This window comes from Epinephelus fuscoguttatus, linkage group LG24, assembly GCF_011397635.1.
Source record: "Epinephelus fuscoguttatus linkage group LG24, E.fuscoguttatus.final_Chr_v1".
In the NCBI taxonomy this organism is placed as follows: domain Eukaryota; kingdom Metazoa; phylum Chordata; class Actinopteri; order Perciformes; family Serranidae; genus Epinephelus; species Epinephelus fuscoguttatus.
In genome coordinates this window covers 4,952,073-4,969,904 of record NC_064775.1, presented here as the reverse complement: position 1 = coordinate 4,969,904, position 17,832 = coordinate 4,952,073, and the positions used below count along the sequence as shown (strand labels likewise).

Sequence of the window (17,832 nt, the reverse complement as noted above, 5' to 3'; positions counted from 1 at the left end):
ACAGACGATTTCATTGCTTTCTTGAGAGCTCGATATAATGGAAGGTGCCTGCGTAAAGTCGACAAACTATGATGATGATGATGATATGATGATATGATGACAGATGATGATTACACCATCTATATGACTTAAAGACAAGAGTGTCTCCCAGTGTCTCAAACCCAAAACAAAGTAAAACTGGATTAAACTAAACAAGCGGGTCATGTTTGCTTCCATTATATCGAGCTCTCAAGAAAGGAATGAAAGCACCTGTTGTTCTATTGCTCTCTGAACTCAGACAAAAATACTCAGAAAAACAGGAAAAATTACCACGAAAAACAGAAAAAAAATTACCACAGAAAAAATTACCACAAAAAGAAACAGAAAAAATTACTATGAAAAAAAAACAGAAAAAAATACCATGAAAAACAGAAGAATAAAAAAAACCCTCTGAAAAACAGATAAAATTACTCAATAAAACAGATTATTATTATTATTATTATTATTATTATTATTTTTGTCAAGTGAATGTAATACACTTCCGTAAGATCTAGATTAAGGCTCATGGTTTTCAATTTCTTGGTGCTTTTCACCGAAAAATACCCAGAAAGATTTAAAATTACGACATCATTTTAAGCTGATTTTGCCTCTTAGTGTCCACAAGTTGTTTTATTTCCAGCAGCAAGAAAACACTGTTTATAGTCGGCCATTTTGGAATTGGTGCAGGTCAGAAAGTGCTCCTGGTCACAGAGATTAAAGAGTTATTATTGCTGTTTTGACTCCATAATAAGAGCATAAACACAGTGATTAGATCTGAAACCTCAGGCTTCCTATCCCTCCACCTAAAAAGGTGTAATAACTGATCTGTATTTGCACCTTCTCTCCTCTCATATCTCAATGCAACCAGTGATAAATATAGTGATGAAATAAATGTGCTGCTGCCATCTGCTGGTTACTGTGAGTGCATGAATGGGTACACGACGGAGCCAAAAATATGTGGCCCCCAGCATCAATATTTAGGTTGTTAGACTTGTCATTCTGTGGTGTTACACGTCATCCCAAAGGTGTTGCAGTGGGGTCATGGAGGACGGCAAATACCTTTTTTTTTTTTTTTAGAAGCTGACTTTATCGTGTTGAAACAGGAAATAATCCTCACGTTTGTTCTTCAGAGCAGAACCCGACATGTCACGTAGCCTGTGACTGCAGTCTTTGTGCTGTTGTGAGATACACATTTCCCCTCAGGGATCAATAAAGCTTATCTTATTGTATCTATAGATCAGAAATGTGTATCTTTAAATTTAATTGCTGTGGTTTTGCCTTTATTTCAGGGTTCATTCATACCAGAAAACATGAGCTCACAGTCTGATTATTGAGCTCCTGAGCATGTGTGCCTCCTCAGCAGCGTGTTATGGTTTAAGAACATACATCTGAGCGTGTGAACCGTGTGTGGGAAACAGACCGAAACACGATACACCAATTAACAGAGAGACAGTGACGCTGCTGCGCCTGAGAAAACACCGGCAGGAACGTTTGCTCCCATCATCCTGGATCCTTCGGCGTGTTAGATGAGAAGAGGGTGGAGGTTTTCAGCAGTCTTGATTTTGTCCCTGACGCTGCACCATAGATGGAGGCTCTTATGTCTCAACAAAGAGGTTAAACGAGGCAAAGGAAGTGAAACCAGTTGATATACGGCTGTAAAAGTTGGTGGTCTGTGTGCAGCAAGTTGTAAAGATGCAACCAATCACTGTGTGACAGGTATGAAATCTGTGCACGTCCTCCTCACGGTGTCGCCTTCATACCAAATATGGAGTTCTCTAATCAGCTTAAACACAACAAGATTCTTCAAACTGAATGCAGAGTGAGTTTCTCTGTCGAAGAAAGTCCCCTGATGGTCCTACAGGCCTGGAAAAATCTGGTTGCCATGGAGATTAGTTGAGGTTAGGGAGATTTAGACACTCTGGTAATTTAGCACAGCTGCAGTTTATACACTCCCACTTTCTTTTTACCCCCGTTTGTCTCTCTGTCTTCCACAAATATGTGTCAGTGCTTTGTGGGGACGCAGCACTTTCTGTCTGTCGTGCATGGCCATAAGTATGTGGACACCTGTGTGCACCTGTATGTCTGGCTGGGGGCTGTTTTTATGGTTTGAACAAGTGCAAATTCAGAGGAATCTGAAAAGAAATGGTTCAGATTTGGGAGTTTTTTTGAGAGTCAGAGGAGAAGTCATCATTTTCTTCAGCACTGTTTAGAAAGAAGGGAATGATGTCACTAACAGGTGACCCACCTTTAAAGTGGATGTATTTTCTTTTTGAATAGTAACTGATGAATTTTTGGGAATGTAGGCGAACTGTTGAATATTTAAAGAAACCTTAAAATGTTAGCAACACACTCTCACTCCGACCTCGTCACATATCGACGTTTGGTCACGGACTTTCCACGTCCACATACGACGTCCAAGGTACCCTGGGTGTGTTGGTTGTTGACGTTCTGGGACGTTATGTCCATTTCTGCCTGTCTTCTTTCAAAATACACTTCCGTTTTCACAGTAAGTTTACCGTTTTTTCCAACAAAAACATGTGGTTAGGTTTAGGAAAACAGAACAGGGTTCGGCGTTATAACCTTGTGGGACGCGAACGCTACTGTCCCGAGTGAAAGTCGGTGTTTGTTGCCCTGCTCAGACTTTCGCCACCTTAACTTTCGTTCTCGTTAGGGATGTCTGGATCACATTTTTTTTGCATCTGATCCGATACAGAGTCCTTTATTTTGACACTGAGCCCGACACCAAGTCCTTTATTTTGAAACCAAGTCCGATACCCAGTCCTTTATTTTGAAACCGAATCCGATACCGAGTCCTTTATTTTGAAACCGAGTCCAATACGAAGTCCTTTATTTTGAAACCAAGTCCGATACCAAGTCCTTTATTTTGAGACCGAGTCCGATACCCAGTCCTTTATTTTGAAACTGAGTCCAATACCGAGTCCTTTATTTTGAAACTGAGTCCGACACAAGTCCTTTATTTTGAAACCAAGTCCGATACCCAGTCCTTTATTTTGAAACTGAGTCCAATACCGAGTCCTTTATTTTGACACTGAGCCCGACACCAAGTCCTTTATTTTGAAACCAAGTCCGATACCCACTCCTTTATTTTGAAACCGAATCCGATACCGAGTCCTTTATTTTGAAACCGAGTCCGATACCAGTCTTTTATTTAGAAACCGAGTCCAATACCAAGTCCTTTATTTTGAAACTGAGTCCAATACCAAGTCCTTTATTTTGAAACTGAGTCTGATACCCAGTCCTTTATTTTGAAACCGAGTCCGATACCAGTCCTTTATTTTGAAACCGAGTCCAATACCAAGTCCTTTATTTTGACACTGAGCCCGACACCAAGTCCTTTATTTTGAAACCAAGTCCGATACCCAGTCCTTTATTTTGAAACCGAGTCCAATACCAAGTCCTTTATTTTGAAACCGAGTCCGATACCCAGTCCTTTATTTTGAAACCAAGTCTGATACCCAGTCTTGGAAACCGAGTGCGATACCAAGTCCTTTATTTTGAAACCGAGTCCGATACCAAGTCCTTTATTGTGAAACCGAGTCCGATCCGATACTTTGCAAAGCATTAAGAAAGAAGAAAAAAAAAGAATGCATCCAAGTTGTCCCATAAGGTTTGTTTATCTTGGCTGTGATCTTTTTGGCTTCATCGTGGTCGTGGGGACATTTCTATTTCCTTTTCAAAGCCTCCGCCAATGTCGGTTGGTTCTGTGGCTTTTTACTTGCTGCCTCGAACTCGGCACGCTGTGATGGATGTTTCCTTTCCAGATGCCGTATCAAATTGGTTGTGTTGAAATGAGCTCTGTCTTTTCCCCCATCGCGAAAGCTAGACTTGCACATTTGGCATGTGGCTGTTGCACTGCCTTCGCCTTCCAATGTATAAAAGCTCCATATTGCTGACATTTTGCTACCGTTACTAGCTGCACATCTGAACTCGCCCGTCTGCCCAACATAAACACACTCATTTACGGCAGGCCCTGTCTACGTTGGGCAGGCGGTGGAGTGACGTTCAGACAGATAACTTGTTGTTTTGGCATGGACAGCCAGCATGCTAAGGGCAGCGTAAATTTAGCAGTTTGGAAGTATCAGCATTGGAACATGGCAACAACAACATTGGCATTGGAAAGCGGAGGCAACAATGAACAACACAGATGAAAAACCGAGCCATTTTTGTTGTTTTGATTCCTCCGATTTTTTATTACTGATTCCGATTTTGTAAAAATGACGTGATCGGCGCCGATACCCGATTTGAGGATCAGATCGGACATCCCTAGTTCTTGTCCTGCTGCGTTTCCACCTGAAGGATGCCTTTTTTTCATCAGTGTCTGACAGCACAAGTCACTGCCCAAGCGCCGGATTTCGATAATTTCGGAGTGAGACCGGGTTGGATATGGCGGCCCATCCCCTGGGCCAGAACAGTCAAGCAAGGGGAAACACAGGAGTTCAGTTAGAAGTTTCATACCATTGTCATGTCTGTGCGTTGGATAAGAAGCTCCCGTTAGCATCTGGCTAACTTAGCTTAGCATAAAGACTGGAAACCTGCGCCTCTGCAGCCACTTGCGGCTCTTTAGCCCCTATCCAGTGGCTCCATGTGGCTTTGACAAAAAATTACATGGAAATGAGTAACATTTATTTATTTATTTTAGATTTTAATTGTCATTTATCATTTTTGCAGGCCTAAAAAATGATCCCATTCTCGGGTAGTAAAAATGTGTAGCCCATACACCACATAAAAATGTTTTAACATTTCGTCAACTAAAATGTACGTCTACAGCCTGGCGCCTGTTCCTCTGAATTTTGCCAAACCTCAACAGCAGTGACTTGTCTTGAATTTAAACAAAAGTAAAAGTCTTAGAGATGAATTACGTTCGACCAAAATAAAATGTCCAGTGAAATTTAAGGACTCAGCAACCGAAGCAGACGCACAGCAGAAGATGCAGGACGGGAGAAAGTGCAGTGAATGTCCCAAACTGGTGCTGTATAAACATTTAAGGAGGAAACAGACTCCGCAGTCCCGCCGGAGCTTTAACGTGCAGCTGTAGCAGTGGAATGTATATGCATATGTATGTGTGAGTGTGCATAATACTCCAGATGGAAAGCACCAGGTGCCTTCATCAACTGGCGTTCACTGGCTCGCTGAAGCATAATGCCGTGGTGTGTTTACTTGCCCTACCCGTGGCCCTGTGCAGGTCAGAGCAGCTGACAGCTGATGGTGATGAAAAGTGTTGGAAACACAGAGGGAGGGTTAACATGTATGTGGGAGCGTCTGCAGGGCATTTATGGTGATATATTGACTGAAAGACCTGGGATTTCTGTCGAAAATGATGCTTAACTTCTCTAAGATAATAAGAATTATGATTTTTCATGTCAAAAACATCCACATTATTTCAAAGGGAAAGTCATAAACTGCACATTTCTGAAAGAAAGAAATCTCATGGCACAATCAGCTCGGCAGAAAAAAAAGAAAAGAAAGTAGACAGGAAGTCTAGTTTTCCCCTAAACTCACGCTCTGTAATTGCTTTTGGTAATTACCGCAAGACTGTGACATATGTGCTTTTCTTTTATTATTTGCAAGCAAGTTTCTGGACTTTTGTTTTCATTTTCATGCTTTGTTTGTGCATGGAAATACCTCTCTGTCAAGTCCAGCAGAAAATCATTCTCAACTGGGTTTTGTGCACTTCTGTCCCAGATTTTAACCCCGTGCATCCAAATATTGTTACGTGTGTATCTGCAAGAACAGTAGTTTCTAATAAACAGTGTTCCTTCATGAAGAGCACACCTCAAAGACGTCCTTTATAACTATTATTAATTCCTGTTGCTTGCATTTAAGCACACCCATTTCGAATGTTATCCATTCAGCAGATCCAGCATCCACAGTCAGACACACACAGCTGTTTAATCACAGATGAATTTCAGCCAAGCAACTTGTGCTAATGGCCGACGCTGCTCCGGGGTGAGTGTTTTGCAGACTAGTGAAACATCCTGGCACCAACTGTTGATGTTGCCGTTAAATAACCCGGCAATAGCCCAATCTCATACGGCTCATACGGCATTAAGAATAATTACAAACATGTCGGCTCTCAGCTTCCTACCTGAGAACATTTTAAAAGCCCCGTCTTCTCTCTGCAACAAAACATTTCTTTATAGTTTTTATGATCAAAGATCTGTTTTTTTTTTTTCGCTTATCTCTGTCGAGGAAAAAAGGTGATGAACATTTTACATCATAGTTTTGTTAACAAAATCAACACTATATCAGCCCATTAAAAGCTCATTATGAGATGTCATTAGGAGCAGTTTTGTTAGATTTAACTTTTTTAGGTTTAGGCCCAAAGACTTCTTGATGTGACGATACCTGACACGAACAAAACAAACTCATGTACGTTAGTTAAAATGACTAAACCTTGACCTGAATTCAAGTGTCCTGGGTGAAAATCCTGTGTTTGTTTGACCAGTCTTCCCCAACCACCTCCTGTCATTGCCCTTCCTGCTCTTTATACCAACTCTAGAGCCCCTTTTACACTGCCAGATTTTCGGTGAATGTTGGGCCGTTTTGCTGGTAAGCTGCGAGCGTGTGTGTGTATGACAGCAGAGTTAAAAAATTGAATTTCCCCTTGAGGAAGTATATATTTTTCTTCTTCTTCTTCATAAATGTCACCAAATTCACTGAAACCCAGATACAGTTTATAGTAGACGAGCGTTTGCAGACGTGTAAAAAGTACGGTTCTCAAAAAAATACAAATCTGTTTCCATCAAACTGCTGGTCGTATAGTGGTGCAAGATTAAAGATAATTCACTAATAATTTCAGTGCTTAATGTCCCAGATAATAGGAAGATCAAGTGTGAAGCATCCATTTTAAAACAAGTCAAGATTCACTTGATCAGGCTGTTAAGATGCTTTAAAGGACAGCTGATCCACTGTCTGCGTCGACCTCTGTGACAGCTGGTTTTCACACACTCCCCAAAACATCCAATCTATTTCCCAACATGAAGAATTAGCTCCTCTTCTCCTGCGCAGCGTCCGGCCGAATTGGCACATACGCTGACAGCAGTAGCGATGTTGTATGAATGCACAGATTATCAAAATGTGGCAGTTTCCAACCCTCCAAATGTCATGCAGCGTGGGTGTGGGAGGTCTGAGGGCTGGAATGTGCAACAGCTGGATGTCCTAGCTTGGCAGTTGAGGCGGGTAGCTGGATGATGGGGGCACACAGGGCCATGTGGAGGAGGAGGAGGAGGCCTGGGAGAAGAAGGGTGTGTTGGTGGAAGTAGGGGGGGGGGATCCCTCTTTCCCTTATCGCCCATCTGTGAGAACCTGGAAGTGGTACATTTTCCGAGGATTTTCTCCGATGAGGCAATGGAGTCGGCCCCCCGGGAGTGGAGCTTCGATCCAATCAGATACGCCCTGACTTACCCAGCTGCTGTCTTTCATTCATGCCTCACACACCCCTGCTGCTCCTCTCTCTCTTCCCCACGCTTTATTAAAATACATCACAGAGTTTATGGCGCTGTCGCTGCACGCAGTATCACTTCTGACTGTTTTGGGTTTTCCACAAGCCAATAAATCAGACCAACGTGCCGGTAACTGAACACCACGTTTTTCCGAAGCTCCTGTTTCCTTTTTGTTGTTGTCAGAAACAACAAATGAAATCACTGCTCCTCTGCTGCAGGTCAGTGCCGGCCTGATTTTCCCTCTGTCTTACCTCAGCCTGCAGCTGCTGTGTCCATTATTCCACTTTTTCCTCGTGACCTCCTAATATGAAGCCGCGTGCACTTGTTCCCCCTCATCTCAAGTCAGTTTTAGCTGCATGAAAATAGAGCCGCAACAATTACAAATAGTCCAGAATTACACAAAGATGGAAAGTAAGTCTGAATAACGCTCATTAGTTCATGTGTTTTCAACCCTGGTGACCCTTTAGATAAACCTTGTGACCTCTTGCAGGGTCCTGAGCCACAGCTAGGAAACCACAGCTGCTTTCTTCCCACTCACTTTGGTTAGAATTACTTTTATTTGCATCCTCACCAATGAAATCTAACCACTCTGTTGCCCCTTTGAAGAGCACGTTTCCAACTGGTGTCTCTTTCCCCATGTGGTTGTGTCCTGATGACTGATGGGAACAACAGTGTTTGATCTGGTTGAGTTCTGGTCAAACCCACCAGACTCCATTTAAATAAACTACAAACAACAAAATGAAACTCACAGAAACCATCTTGGTTCATCTTTCCACTGTTGTAACAATCACCAACTCTGGTTTGGTTGAAATAAACCTTAAATTCACCAGTTAGATGTGGAAATATGCTGCCTCTATGCTAGGCTTGTCACGATACCAGAATTTCATTAGTCGATACCAGTACCAGTGAATTTCCACGATTCTCGATACTCATTTAATACCACGATAAAAATCAAAAAACAGAACTCATGTATTTCCTAAATTCACACTTTATTGAAACTGTTTCAAACTTTAACTCTAAGGCCTCATTTACACCGCAAGCGTGTGGCAGCACACGTGTATTCACACCAAAACCGAACAGACGTATTGCGCAGTGGCCGCTGCTGTCCCTTCAAAATACAAACCACACCTGAACAGTTGGTGGCGCTAGTGCACTGTGTTTGCAAATCTCCAATAAACCCCAAAGAAGAAGAAGTGAGTTTGTTCGCCACACCAGTGATCATTCCAACGCTTGGGGAATTAATATTTAGCACTACAAATGTGTAAGTACATGAAACATGTGCCTGTCAGGTCTCGCTTGGTCAAGGGCGAAATGTCTACGGTGGCTGAGAGAGGTCACAACACACACAAACACGTGTTTTTTGTTGAATACCGCGACCATTTGCTCGCGACTAGCGCAAAAAAACGGCATCTCTTCTATTTTCAAGCTTGCTCGCGAAAGCAGCGCGACTTGAGCAGCACGTAGAACGGATGTGGTGTGAATGCTCTAACCTGTTAACATGCTCGCCGAAATGAAAACGCGACTAAACAGCAACTGTTCACGAGTGCTACTGGCAAAGATGATTTGAGAACAGGCGTTCTTCTTCGGTGCTCGTCCTCAGCACTGACGCGCGTATACTGCCCCCGTCAGTTCCGACAGGAATTGACACGGCCCGCTGAGGGCGAAGTTGAATCCAGTACTTATGGTACCGAAAAAAAACAAAAAAAAAAACAGGTATCGACGTATTTTTCGCGTGTTGGCATCGACTTGGTACTGAATTATCGGTTCTCATGACAACCCTTCTCTATACACGCTAAAATTTCTATTTGTTCCAATGGGGTCTGGTGAAATTGGCAATAGCGATTTTGGGGCCGTGTCTGGTTAATCTCTGTAGGGATCCTTTCCATGGTATTGTCAGACACCTATAATTCTGTTGTGAGCCTGTCAGTGGCAAAAGCAAGCACTTTTAGTGGACGTCAAGTGACCGTGCACAATTGCCCCAAGTGGTTACATTGCAGCCGGCTATGTGTCGGATATGGTTGTGTCCATTTGTCACCTATAGACACAAAAGCATGTGAAAATATGGTCCGGCTTGAAAAATACTGAACTTACCCTTTAAGGGGAGCATGGTGGGTTTAGTGATAGCGATTTCCAGGCTGTTTCTGGTTACACGAAAAGGATCTTTCGCTTTAACAAAAAGGTTTATCTCTGTTGGGATCCTTTCCATAATGCTGTCACACACTTAGAATAACAATCTGAGCCTGTCAGTGACAAACAGTGTTAATTTTGGCAGCTCCTTTTGTGCCAATCTTAGTCTTTAGACGAAAATGCTAATTAGTTTTTGTCACATTTTAGTCATTTTTATGCCTCATAGTTTTAGTCGATGACACCTAAAATGAAAACATTATACCACTGGTTGTGGTTAGCAGCTAACAAGCGGAGCTAGCTGCTAACAAAGCTAGCACTGCTTAATTATAGCTCACAACTCGTACTGATGGCTGACACAAAACATCCTGGTGCCGACTATTTACTGGAGTTTACATCCTGTCGGCACTCCGATCTCATACTGCTCATCAGCATTATGTTGTGTTCACACGAAGCGCTTAAATATTTAGCGTTAACTCGCGTATATGTACAAATAACTTATTGCTAGCATTATACACGCGTGAAATATCATTGAACCTGTGAATGAACTTTCGCCGTTATGTCTTCGGTGTCATATGTCCCGATTGGATCTCACTTCTGATTGGCTATCGCGGCGCAAATTGGTCACTGAAATTCAGATTTTTCAACCCTTGAAATTGGCTACTCGCTTAATTTGCGTATGTCGCGCCGTGTGCATCGTTCAGTCATCCTCTCGAAAATGAAACATACATTTTATCATCAAAGATCTGTATGTAGCTCATTAACATCTTGTCTTCGTCATGGAAAAGACTTCATTGTTGAACGTTTGTCATCATTGTTTTTGTTTAGTTGTTGTTCCCACGAGTCACTCAGACACACAACATTGGGAAATATGTTCCAGGTTGGAAAGTCCCGAGCTTACCCTCTAAGACATGGGGTGTTAAGGTTAAACATTACTCTTTAAACCCGCAGTGAACTTCTCTCTCTTTCTGAAATGCTTGCTGATGACTGAGGAGGCTGCAGCTCAGCATTTTGCCTCTGAACTTGCCCATTTCGATGCGCATGGCAGCTTGGAATTCCAGCCCTGAGCACAACGTGAAGTAAACCTGTCTATTATGGCCTAAATATATTTTAAAAACTCCATATTTTACTGAGGTTATTTCCGTGCAGAACGGGCGTGTCGTTGTGGTAACACGAAGGCTCGCATGCTTTTTCACCAGGCTGCAGAAAAAGGTCTTAGGGGACATACTCATCAACTCGCACAGGGCAGGGGAGGAGTGTGTGTTGGGGCAACTTTTAGTAACCAATGACATCCATCACCAGTGCACAAGCCTGCCTCCACACTCTGGGTCCCCCCCTGCCCATGTAAGTGCTTTTTCATGAGTTTGCATGCACTGGGAGATCTGGAGGGAGGGTCTCTGAGTGCAAGCAGGGTTTTTATGTCTTGGTTTTCATTCAGCGGATGCTCAGTGGCCCTTGAACAGCTTGGGTTTAACTGTTGACCGGCTGGCTAACAGGTGGTGCTTGGGGGAACAGTGAGAGCGCTGTGTGGAGTGCTGCTGCTGCACGCTGAGACACTTGGAGGACTGTTGCAGGAGCCAGCAGCATGTTGAGGCTCCAGACGTGGTTGCTTCTCCTGGTCCTCTGTGCGGGGAGCTTGGATGCCTGGTTGTGGTTTGCACTCCCAGAGACCACCACAGAGGCCCCAGTGCAGATGAACGTAACGGGGACGACGCCAGCAGCAACGACAGGTGCCAACATGACAGTCAATGGCACACAGGCGAAGGAAGAGGAGGAGGATGACAACTTATCCGGGGCTGGGGAAGAAATCATCACCGTGGCCACAGGAACCCGTAAGTCTGTCGAGGCGTGGGACGTGACCCCGACCGCCAGGACTACTACTAACGGAGGCCTGACAGAGAAGGTGGAGAGCGCTAACCCTAACATGACGGGTAATACAAACAGGTTCAGAGGGGTGAGGGTGGAGGAGGGGTCTGGGATCGGGGTAGGGTCTGGGTCAGGATCTGATTTTGGGTCAGATTTAGTGTTCAGAGGTGATAAAGTCCTCGCTATCAATGTAACCGGGATTATAGGTGATGTTTCTAAGATCAATGAGACTGTTGACAGTGTTTTGGATTCCACGGTAACCCCCCCTGATAGTCGCATCAATGGTTCTGCCCCACCTTGTCTCCCCGTGCCTTCTGATTGGCCCATTTGCTCTGGCAAACGCCCCAAATATTTCACGCTGCCCAACTATTTCAACCACACATCTGTGGAGGAGGTGGGGGCCGTCCTACAGGAGTGGGCGTGGCTCACGAGGGCAAAGTGTCACCACAGCGCAGAATGGTTCCTCTGCCTCCTGCTGGCACCCACGTGCCCGTCACCCGCCGCGGCCCCGCACCTGCCCTGCCGCAGCTTCTGCCAGGTGCTGCAGGACAGCTGCTGGGCGTCTCTGGAAAACGGGCGTCTCCCGGTGGAGTGTCGCCTCCTGCCTGAAAGAACGCAGGAGCCCGGGCGTCCTGCGTGCGCGTCAGTTAGTAACCTGAAAGGTAACCCCGGCGGGTTAGAATGTATCCTGTGTGATGATACATTTTGAACCCGATGTCACGTCACTTGTTGTCGATGTTTGAGCGTTGGTCTGTGTGTGTTTGTGCTGCGTTTGTTTTTGGTAACGCACGTGTCCAAGAGCATCATCGCTGTTTTGGATCTCATGATTCGCTTTAAACATGATTTTGCATATTTTAGCCATTTTAATGCATCACAAGTACTTTACATAGGTATGGAGGCCCATTTCTCCCACTGTGACAGTGAACAAAAAAAATCCTATAAAACATTACCATGAGACACTTTCGAAATAATGACCAAGTATCTCAAAATAATAAGTTAGAGTCCCACATTCATGACCTAGTATCTAAAAATAATTACTTAGTGTGTCAAAATGATTTAGTTTAAAACCAAAAATACCAAAATAATGGCAATCTTTCTTAAAATAATGACTGAGCATCTAAAAATGACCAACTTACTGACTTTTAGTTTGTCAAAATAACGAGTCAATATCTCAGATTAATAAAAAAAACTCTTAAAATATGACTTAATATCTTAAAAATGACTTGAGTTAATGAGAAACTTTTTCAAAAGTAGACTTAGTATCTCAAAATAATAACAAACATTCTTAAAAATAATGACTGAGCTTGTCAAGATCATGACTTCAAAAAATTAGAAAATGTTCTCAAAATATGACTTTCCATCTAAAAAATTCACTTATAATAAAAAACTAATAAGAAAATAATCACTGTTAGTTTCTCAAAATACTCACTTAGTGTCTGTAACCGTGACGTAGTCTGTCAAAGGAATGACAAACCTACTTAAAATAATGACTAAGCACATCAAAATTATGACTTGGTATCTTTAAATAATTGGGAACTTTACAGAAACGCTATACAGAAACATGGATACTCTCGATGAAGAGGAGATTATAATTTTATGTCTTTTAAGATCTCGGCAGAGGAAAAGGCGTCGTCTCCAACGCCATCGGAGATGGTATGTACGGCCCGACCTCACCTTCGCAGTCTCTAGAGGTCTACTTCGCATGAGCGCCTCTAGTGTTCATGTCAATATTGCATCTCATGCACGTCACCTCGCGTCAAAGTGAGCGGCCTACCCACCAAACGACCACAAAATACGCAAGGCAGCCATAATGCGTACGTGCACGCACAGGTGTTGTCTGCAGCAAGTATACTTCTCGTATAAGAAACTTCCCAAAATAATGACTTTTCCTTTCTAAAAATGACGAGTTAGTAACTCAAAATATACTTAGTATCTAAACTATTAACTTACTTGAAATAATGAGAAACTTAGTCAAACTAATGACTCAGCATCTCAAACTAATGACTCAGCATCTCAAAATTATGAGTTAATATCTCAAAATATTAACTTGGTATCTGTAATTATGATGTAGGATGTCAAAATATTGACAGACCTACTTAAAATAATGACTAAGCATCTCAAAATAATGCGAAACTTTCTCAAAATATCACTTAGTTTCTCAAAATATTGAGTTAATATCTCAAAATTCTGACTTGGTATCTTAAAATAATTGGAAACTTTCTCAAAATTGACTCAGTGTCTTTAAGTATAAAGAAACTTCCCAAAGTAATGACTTTTACTTTCTTAAAATAACGAGTTAGTATCTCAAAATACTGACTTAGTATCTAAACTACTAACTTTCTTGAAATAATGAGAAACTTACTCAAACTAATGACTCAGCATCTCAAAATTATGACTCAGCATCTCAAAATAATACGAAACTTTCTGAAAATATGACTTAGTCTCTTGAAATAATGGGTTAATATCTCAAAATATTGACTTTGGTATCTGTAATTATGATGTAGTATCTCAAAATAATTGAAACTCTGTCAAAATATGACTTAGCATCTAAAGAAATTACTTAACAAACTTCCTAAAATAATAATCCTGAATTAATGAAAAAATCTTTAAAATGACTTAGAATCTTGGTTAATGAGAAACTTTCTCAAAATATGACACAATATCTTAAAAAATGACCATCTAAAAATTGACTCATTATCTTGTAATGAGAAAAATACTTTCCAAAATAAGGACTTCTAGTTATTCAAAATATTGACTTAGTATCTAAACTGCTAATTTACTTTAAGTAATGAGAAACTTACTCAAACTAATGACTAAACATCTCAAAATTATGACTCAGCTTCTCAAAATAATACGAAACTTTCTCAAAATATGACTTAGTCTCTCAAAATAATGAGTTAATATCTTAAAATATTGACTTGGTATCTATGATTATGATGTAGTCACTCAAAATAATGATAAACCTACTCAAAATAATGACCAAGCATCTCAAAATTATGACTTGGTATCTCAAATTAATGCGAAACTTTCGCAAAATATGACTTAGTATGTTTAAGTATAAAGAAACTTCCCAAAATAATGACTTTTACTTTCTAAAAATAATGACCTAGTATCCAAACTAACTTACTTGAATTATAACTCATTATTTCAAGAAAGTTCCTCATTGCAGTAACTTTAAGGATTATTTTTGTCAGAAATCGACCTGCAGGGACTTAAATTGGATCAGATATTATCTTTTTCACTCCACGCAGTATTTGTCCCTGTCAAGACCTGCAGCCTACATTACCCACAATGAGTTAATATCTCAAAATATTGACTTAGTATCTTTAGTTATGATGTCATATATTAAAAATAAATGGAAACTTTCTCAAAATATGACTTAGTTTCTAAAGAAATTACTTAGTGTATTAAGAAACTTCCCAAAATAATAATCTCAAATTAATGAAAAACTCTTAAAATATGACTTAATATCTTTAAAATGACTTAGAATCCTGAGTTAATGAGAAAGTTTCTCCAAATATGACTTTGTATCTCAAAAAATGACCATCTAAAAATTGAGTAATCTTGAAATAATAAAAAAAAAACATTCCCAAATAAGGACTTCTAGTTTCTCAACTACTAACTTCCCTGAAGTAATGAGAAACTTTATGAAACTAATGACTCAGCATCTCAAAATTATGACTCAGCATCTCAAAATAATGAGGAAGTTTCTCAAATGAATGAGTTAATATCTGCTAATGGTTAAAACTGAAGGTAAAGACCAAATTAACTTTTATTTTAAACGCATCCAAGTCTATTCTGGTTGGTTGAAACACATAAACACAAATGGTATACACAGTTTAGGAGCCCCAAGTGTAAACCTTTAAGACGGGAAATGCTCCAGAGGCCCACGTCCAGCCTTTAAGAGGCGTCATAAATTGTGCAGTATGGGGAGCATATACTTCTTTCAGGGGGTCAGCAGTTTGAACTTTGCTCCTTAAAAACTATCTTTATCCTATGTTTTCCCTCAGGAATATTTAATGTAAATGTTGTGGGCTGTCAGATCAGAGTCTTTTACTCCACGCAGTATTTGTTGTCAAGACCTGCAGCCTACAGACACAATGCAACTTGTCGAATCAGTTTTACTGTTACATCTGCAGTACTTGATGTTGTGCAGAGTTATAAGTATCAAGATGAAGTGACAGTGGACCAACCGTGACTGCTGGACGTTTTTACAGCGTGCAGTGCAGGATCACAGCAAAATGTCTTGTTTTCATCAGGCTGTTTTATTGGGTTGAATTTTTGTCACACCTGCACTGGCAGACTGATTTGATCAATCAGTGAAAGCAGACATGATGTAATTATTTTCAGCAGACATGGACTATAACAGCATGTGGACATTGTGTTTTAGCAGGGAGTCCAAGATAGATGCAGAAGGAGCTCTTAATTTAAATTTTTGATAGAATTTTAACACATTTTTCGGGGTTAAAGGCGCTCAGACATTAGGCCATCACAAGCTGATGACGTGCACCCCTATCTCGAGGTCATTCAGTCTCAGGTGGCCCAAAACCTCTTTTTAAATGCAAATATTAGCACATGAGTTCACGTCACAATGGCATAAATGTGACTGTCCTGTCGTCTACACAGTGCAGAGCTGCATCTGCAAGAGCACCGTTTGCTTTGTGTCAGCAATGGACAGCAAGATTCTGGGGCTTGCTGCCATTTATTTTTCAAAATATCACAAACAACACCAACAAAAAAAACAACAAAATGACTGTCCGTTTGAAAAATTCTCATCAAAAATGATTCATTTCCATCACTTTGTGTTTAATATCCCAGCTTCTCTTGTACATAGAAAACTCCAGAGGCCATCACGTCCAGCCTTTAAGAGGCGTCATAACATTGTGCAGTGTAGGTAAACCAGCGACAAAACTTTCAGGGGTCAGACAGTTTGAACTTGATGCTGTAACGTTACAGAGTTTTGTCAGGAAATGGAGGTTAATGTAAACGGCGTTTCAACATGCTGGCTACACTATGATGCTGAGGGTGCAGTAATGAGCTGTAACGTAAGCCACAGATACAGTAAGAAAAAAGCGAATCAGTTTTACTGTTATTGTCATCTGCAGTAACAAAACTTGAAGCTGTGCAGAGTTACATTCCATCCATGATGACGCAGCAAGTATCACATAGTCTCAGGTGGCAGTAAACCTCTTTTAAATGCAAATACTGTATTATCTCAATGAAAAGTACTGAAACAAATGTGTATGTGACAGAAAAAGGCAGTTCATTATTTTGGCTGCTTCCCAAGTTGATAAGCTTTAATTTGAGCCCGTGTTGACCTTCCTATCTTGAACACTGCATCACAAACAATTTGTCACCCTCAAAACCAAATGACTGTCCAGCAATGTGAACCATCAGAAATGATTCATTTCCATCACTTTGTGAAATGTACAGAATATCCCCAGCATTTAGAAAACTACTAGATATTAACTTAAATATGTTGGCGAAATTATGCATAAACCAGCGATATAATCATAAAAACAGACGAGGATTTCAGCTGATGCTGTACGTTTACAGACAAAAAAGTGTGAGAAATGGAGGTTACCAAACTGCCCTGAGTTGGGTGTGCCTAATATCATGATGCTGAGGGTGCAGTAATGAGCTGTAACGTATGTCGGAAATAATAATGGAAGAAACGTAGCAGAAAACTCATGAGGGCTGACCTGGCAGTCGCAACTAAAACGTCACGTGAAGCTGTATTGCAGTGACCATGGCAATTAAGGCAGTGACTCTGGAAGTCTGCAGGAAGTCCGCCTTAGGCCCCTTGTGGACTGGAGGGATTGTATTTGGAAACAAATGCACTTCAGCACAGACTTCAGGAATCATTATTTTGGCTGCGAGTCTGCAAGTGTGGTGAAGTCTGGTCATTTGGGTTCAGCCATCTTGAATTCACTGGGCACTTTGAGTGTCCCAAAGTTGTATGTAAGAAATGTACAGAATGGGTCCCCAGCATTTAGAAACTACTAGATATTAACTTAAATATGTTGGGAAATTTGCATAATCACGGATATAATCACAGATATAGGCTATATTTCAGCAACTGCTTGGACGGTTTAGACACTAGTGGAGTGGTTTTGGAGGTTACCAAACTGCCCTGAGTTGGGTGTGCTCAATATCAGCTTGTGATGGCCCACGGTTCAGGCTAGCAGGAAATAATAATGGAAGAAACGGTAGCAGAAAACATCATGAGGGCTGGACCTGGCAGTCGCAAAACTACCACGTCACGTGTGTATTGCAGTGAATTGTGGGCAATTAAGGCAGTGACTCTGGAAGTCTGCAGGAAGTCCGCCTTAGGCCCCTTGTGGACTGGAGGGATTGTGGA

The 17,832-nt window shown here is 41.4% G+C and overlaps 1 protein-coding gene across 5 annotated transcripts in view; it reads left to right on the top strand.

Annotated features, from left to right (window-relative positions):
* LOC125884749 (collagen alpha-1(XVIII) chain-like) overlaps positions 1-17,832 on the top strand; it is a 64,603-nt gene that overhangs the window by 11,411 nt on the left and 35,360 nt on the right. Inside the window, exon 1 of one of the 5 annotated variants that reach the window (XM_049569909.1) lies at positions 10,916-11,437. The exons of 1 other annotated variant lie outside the window; for it this stretch is intronic. In XM_049569909.1, coding sequence (XP_049425866.1) covers positions 11,191-11,437 — 247 coding nt within the window. In that variant the 5' untranslated portion in view covers positions 10,916-11,190. Of the gene's footprint in view, positions 1-10,915; positions 11,537-17,832 lie in introns of those variants that run through there. 3 more of the 5 variants (XM_049569906.1, XM_049569908.1, XM_049569907.1) reach the window with 3 other exon arrangements.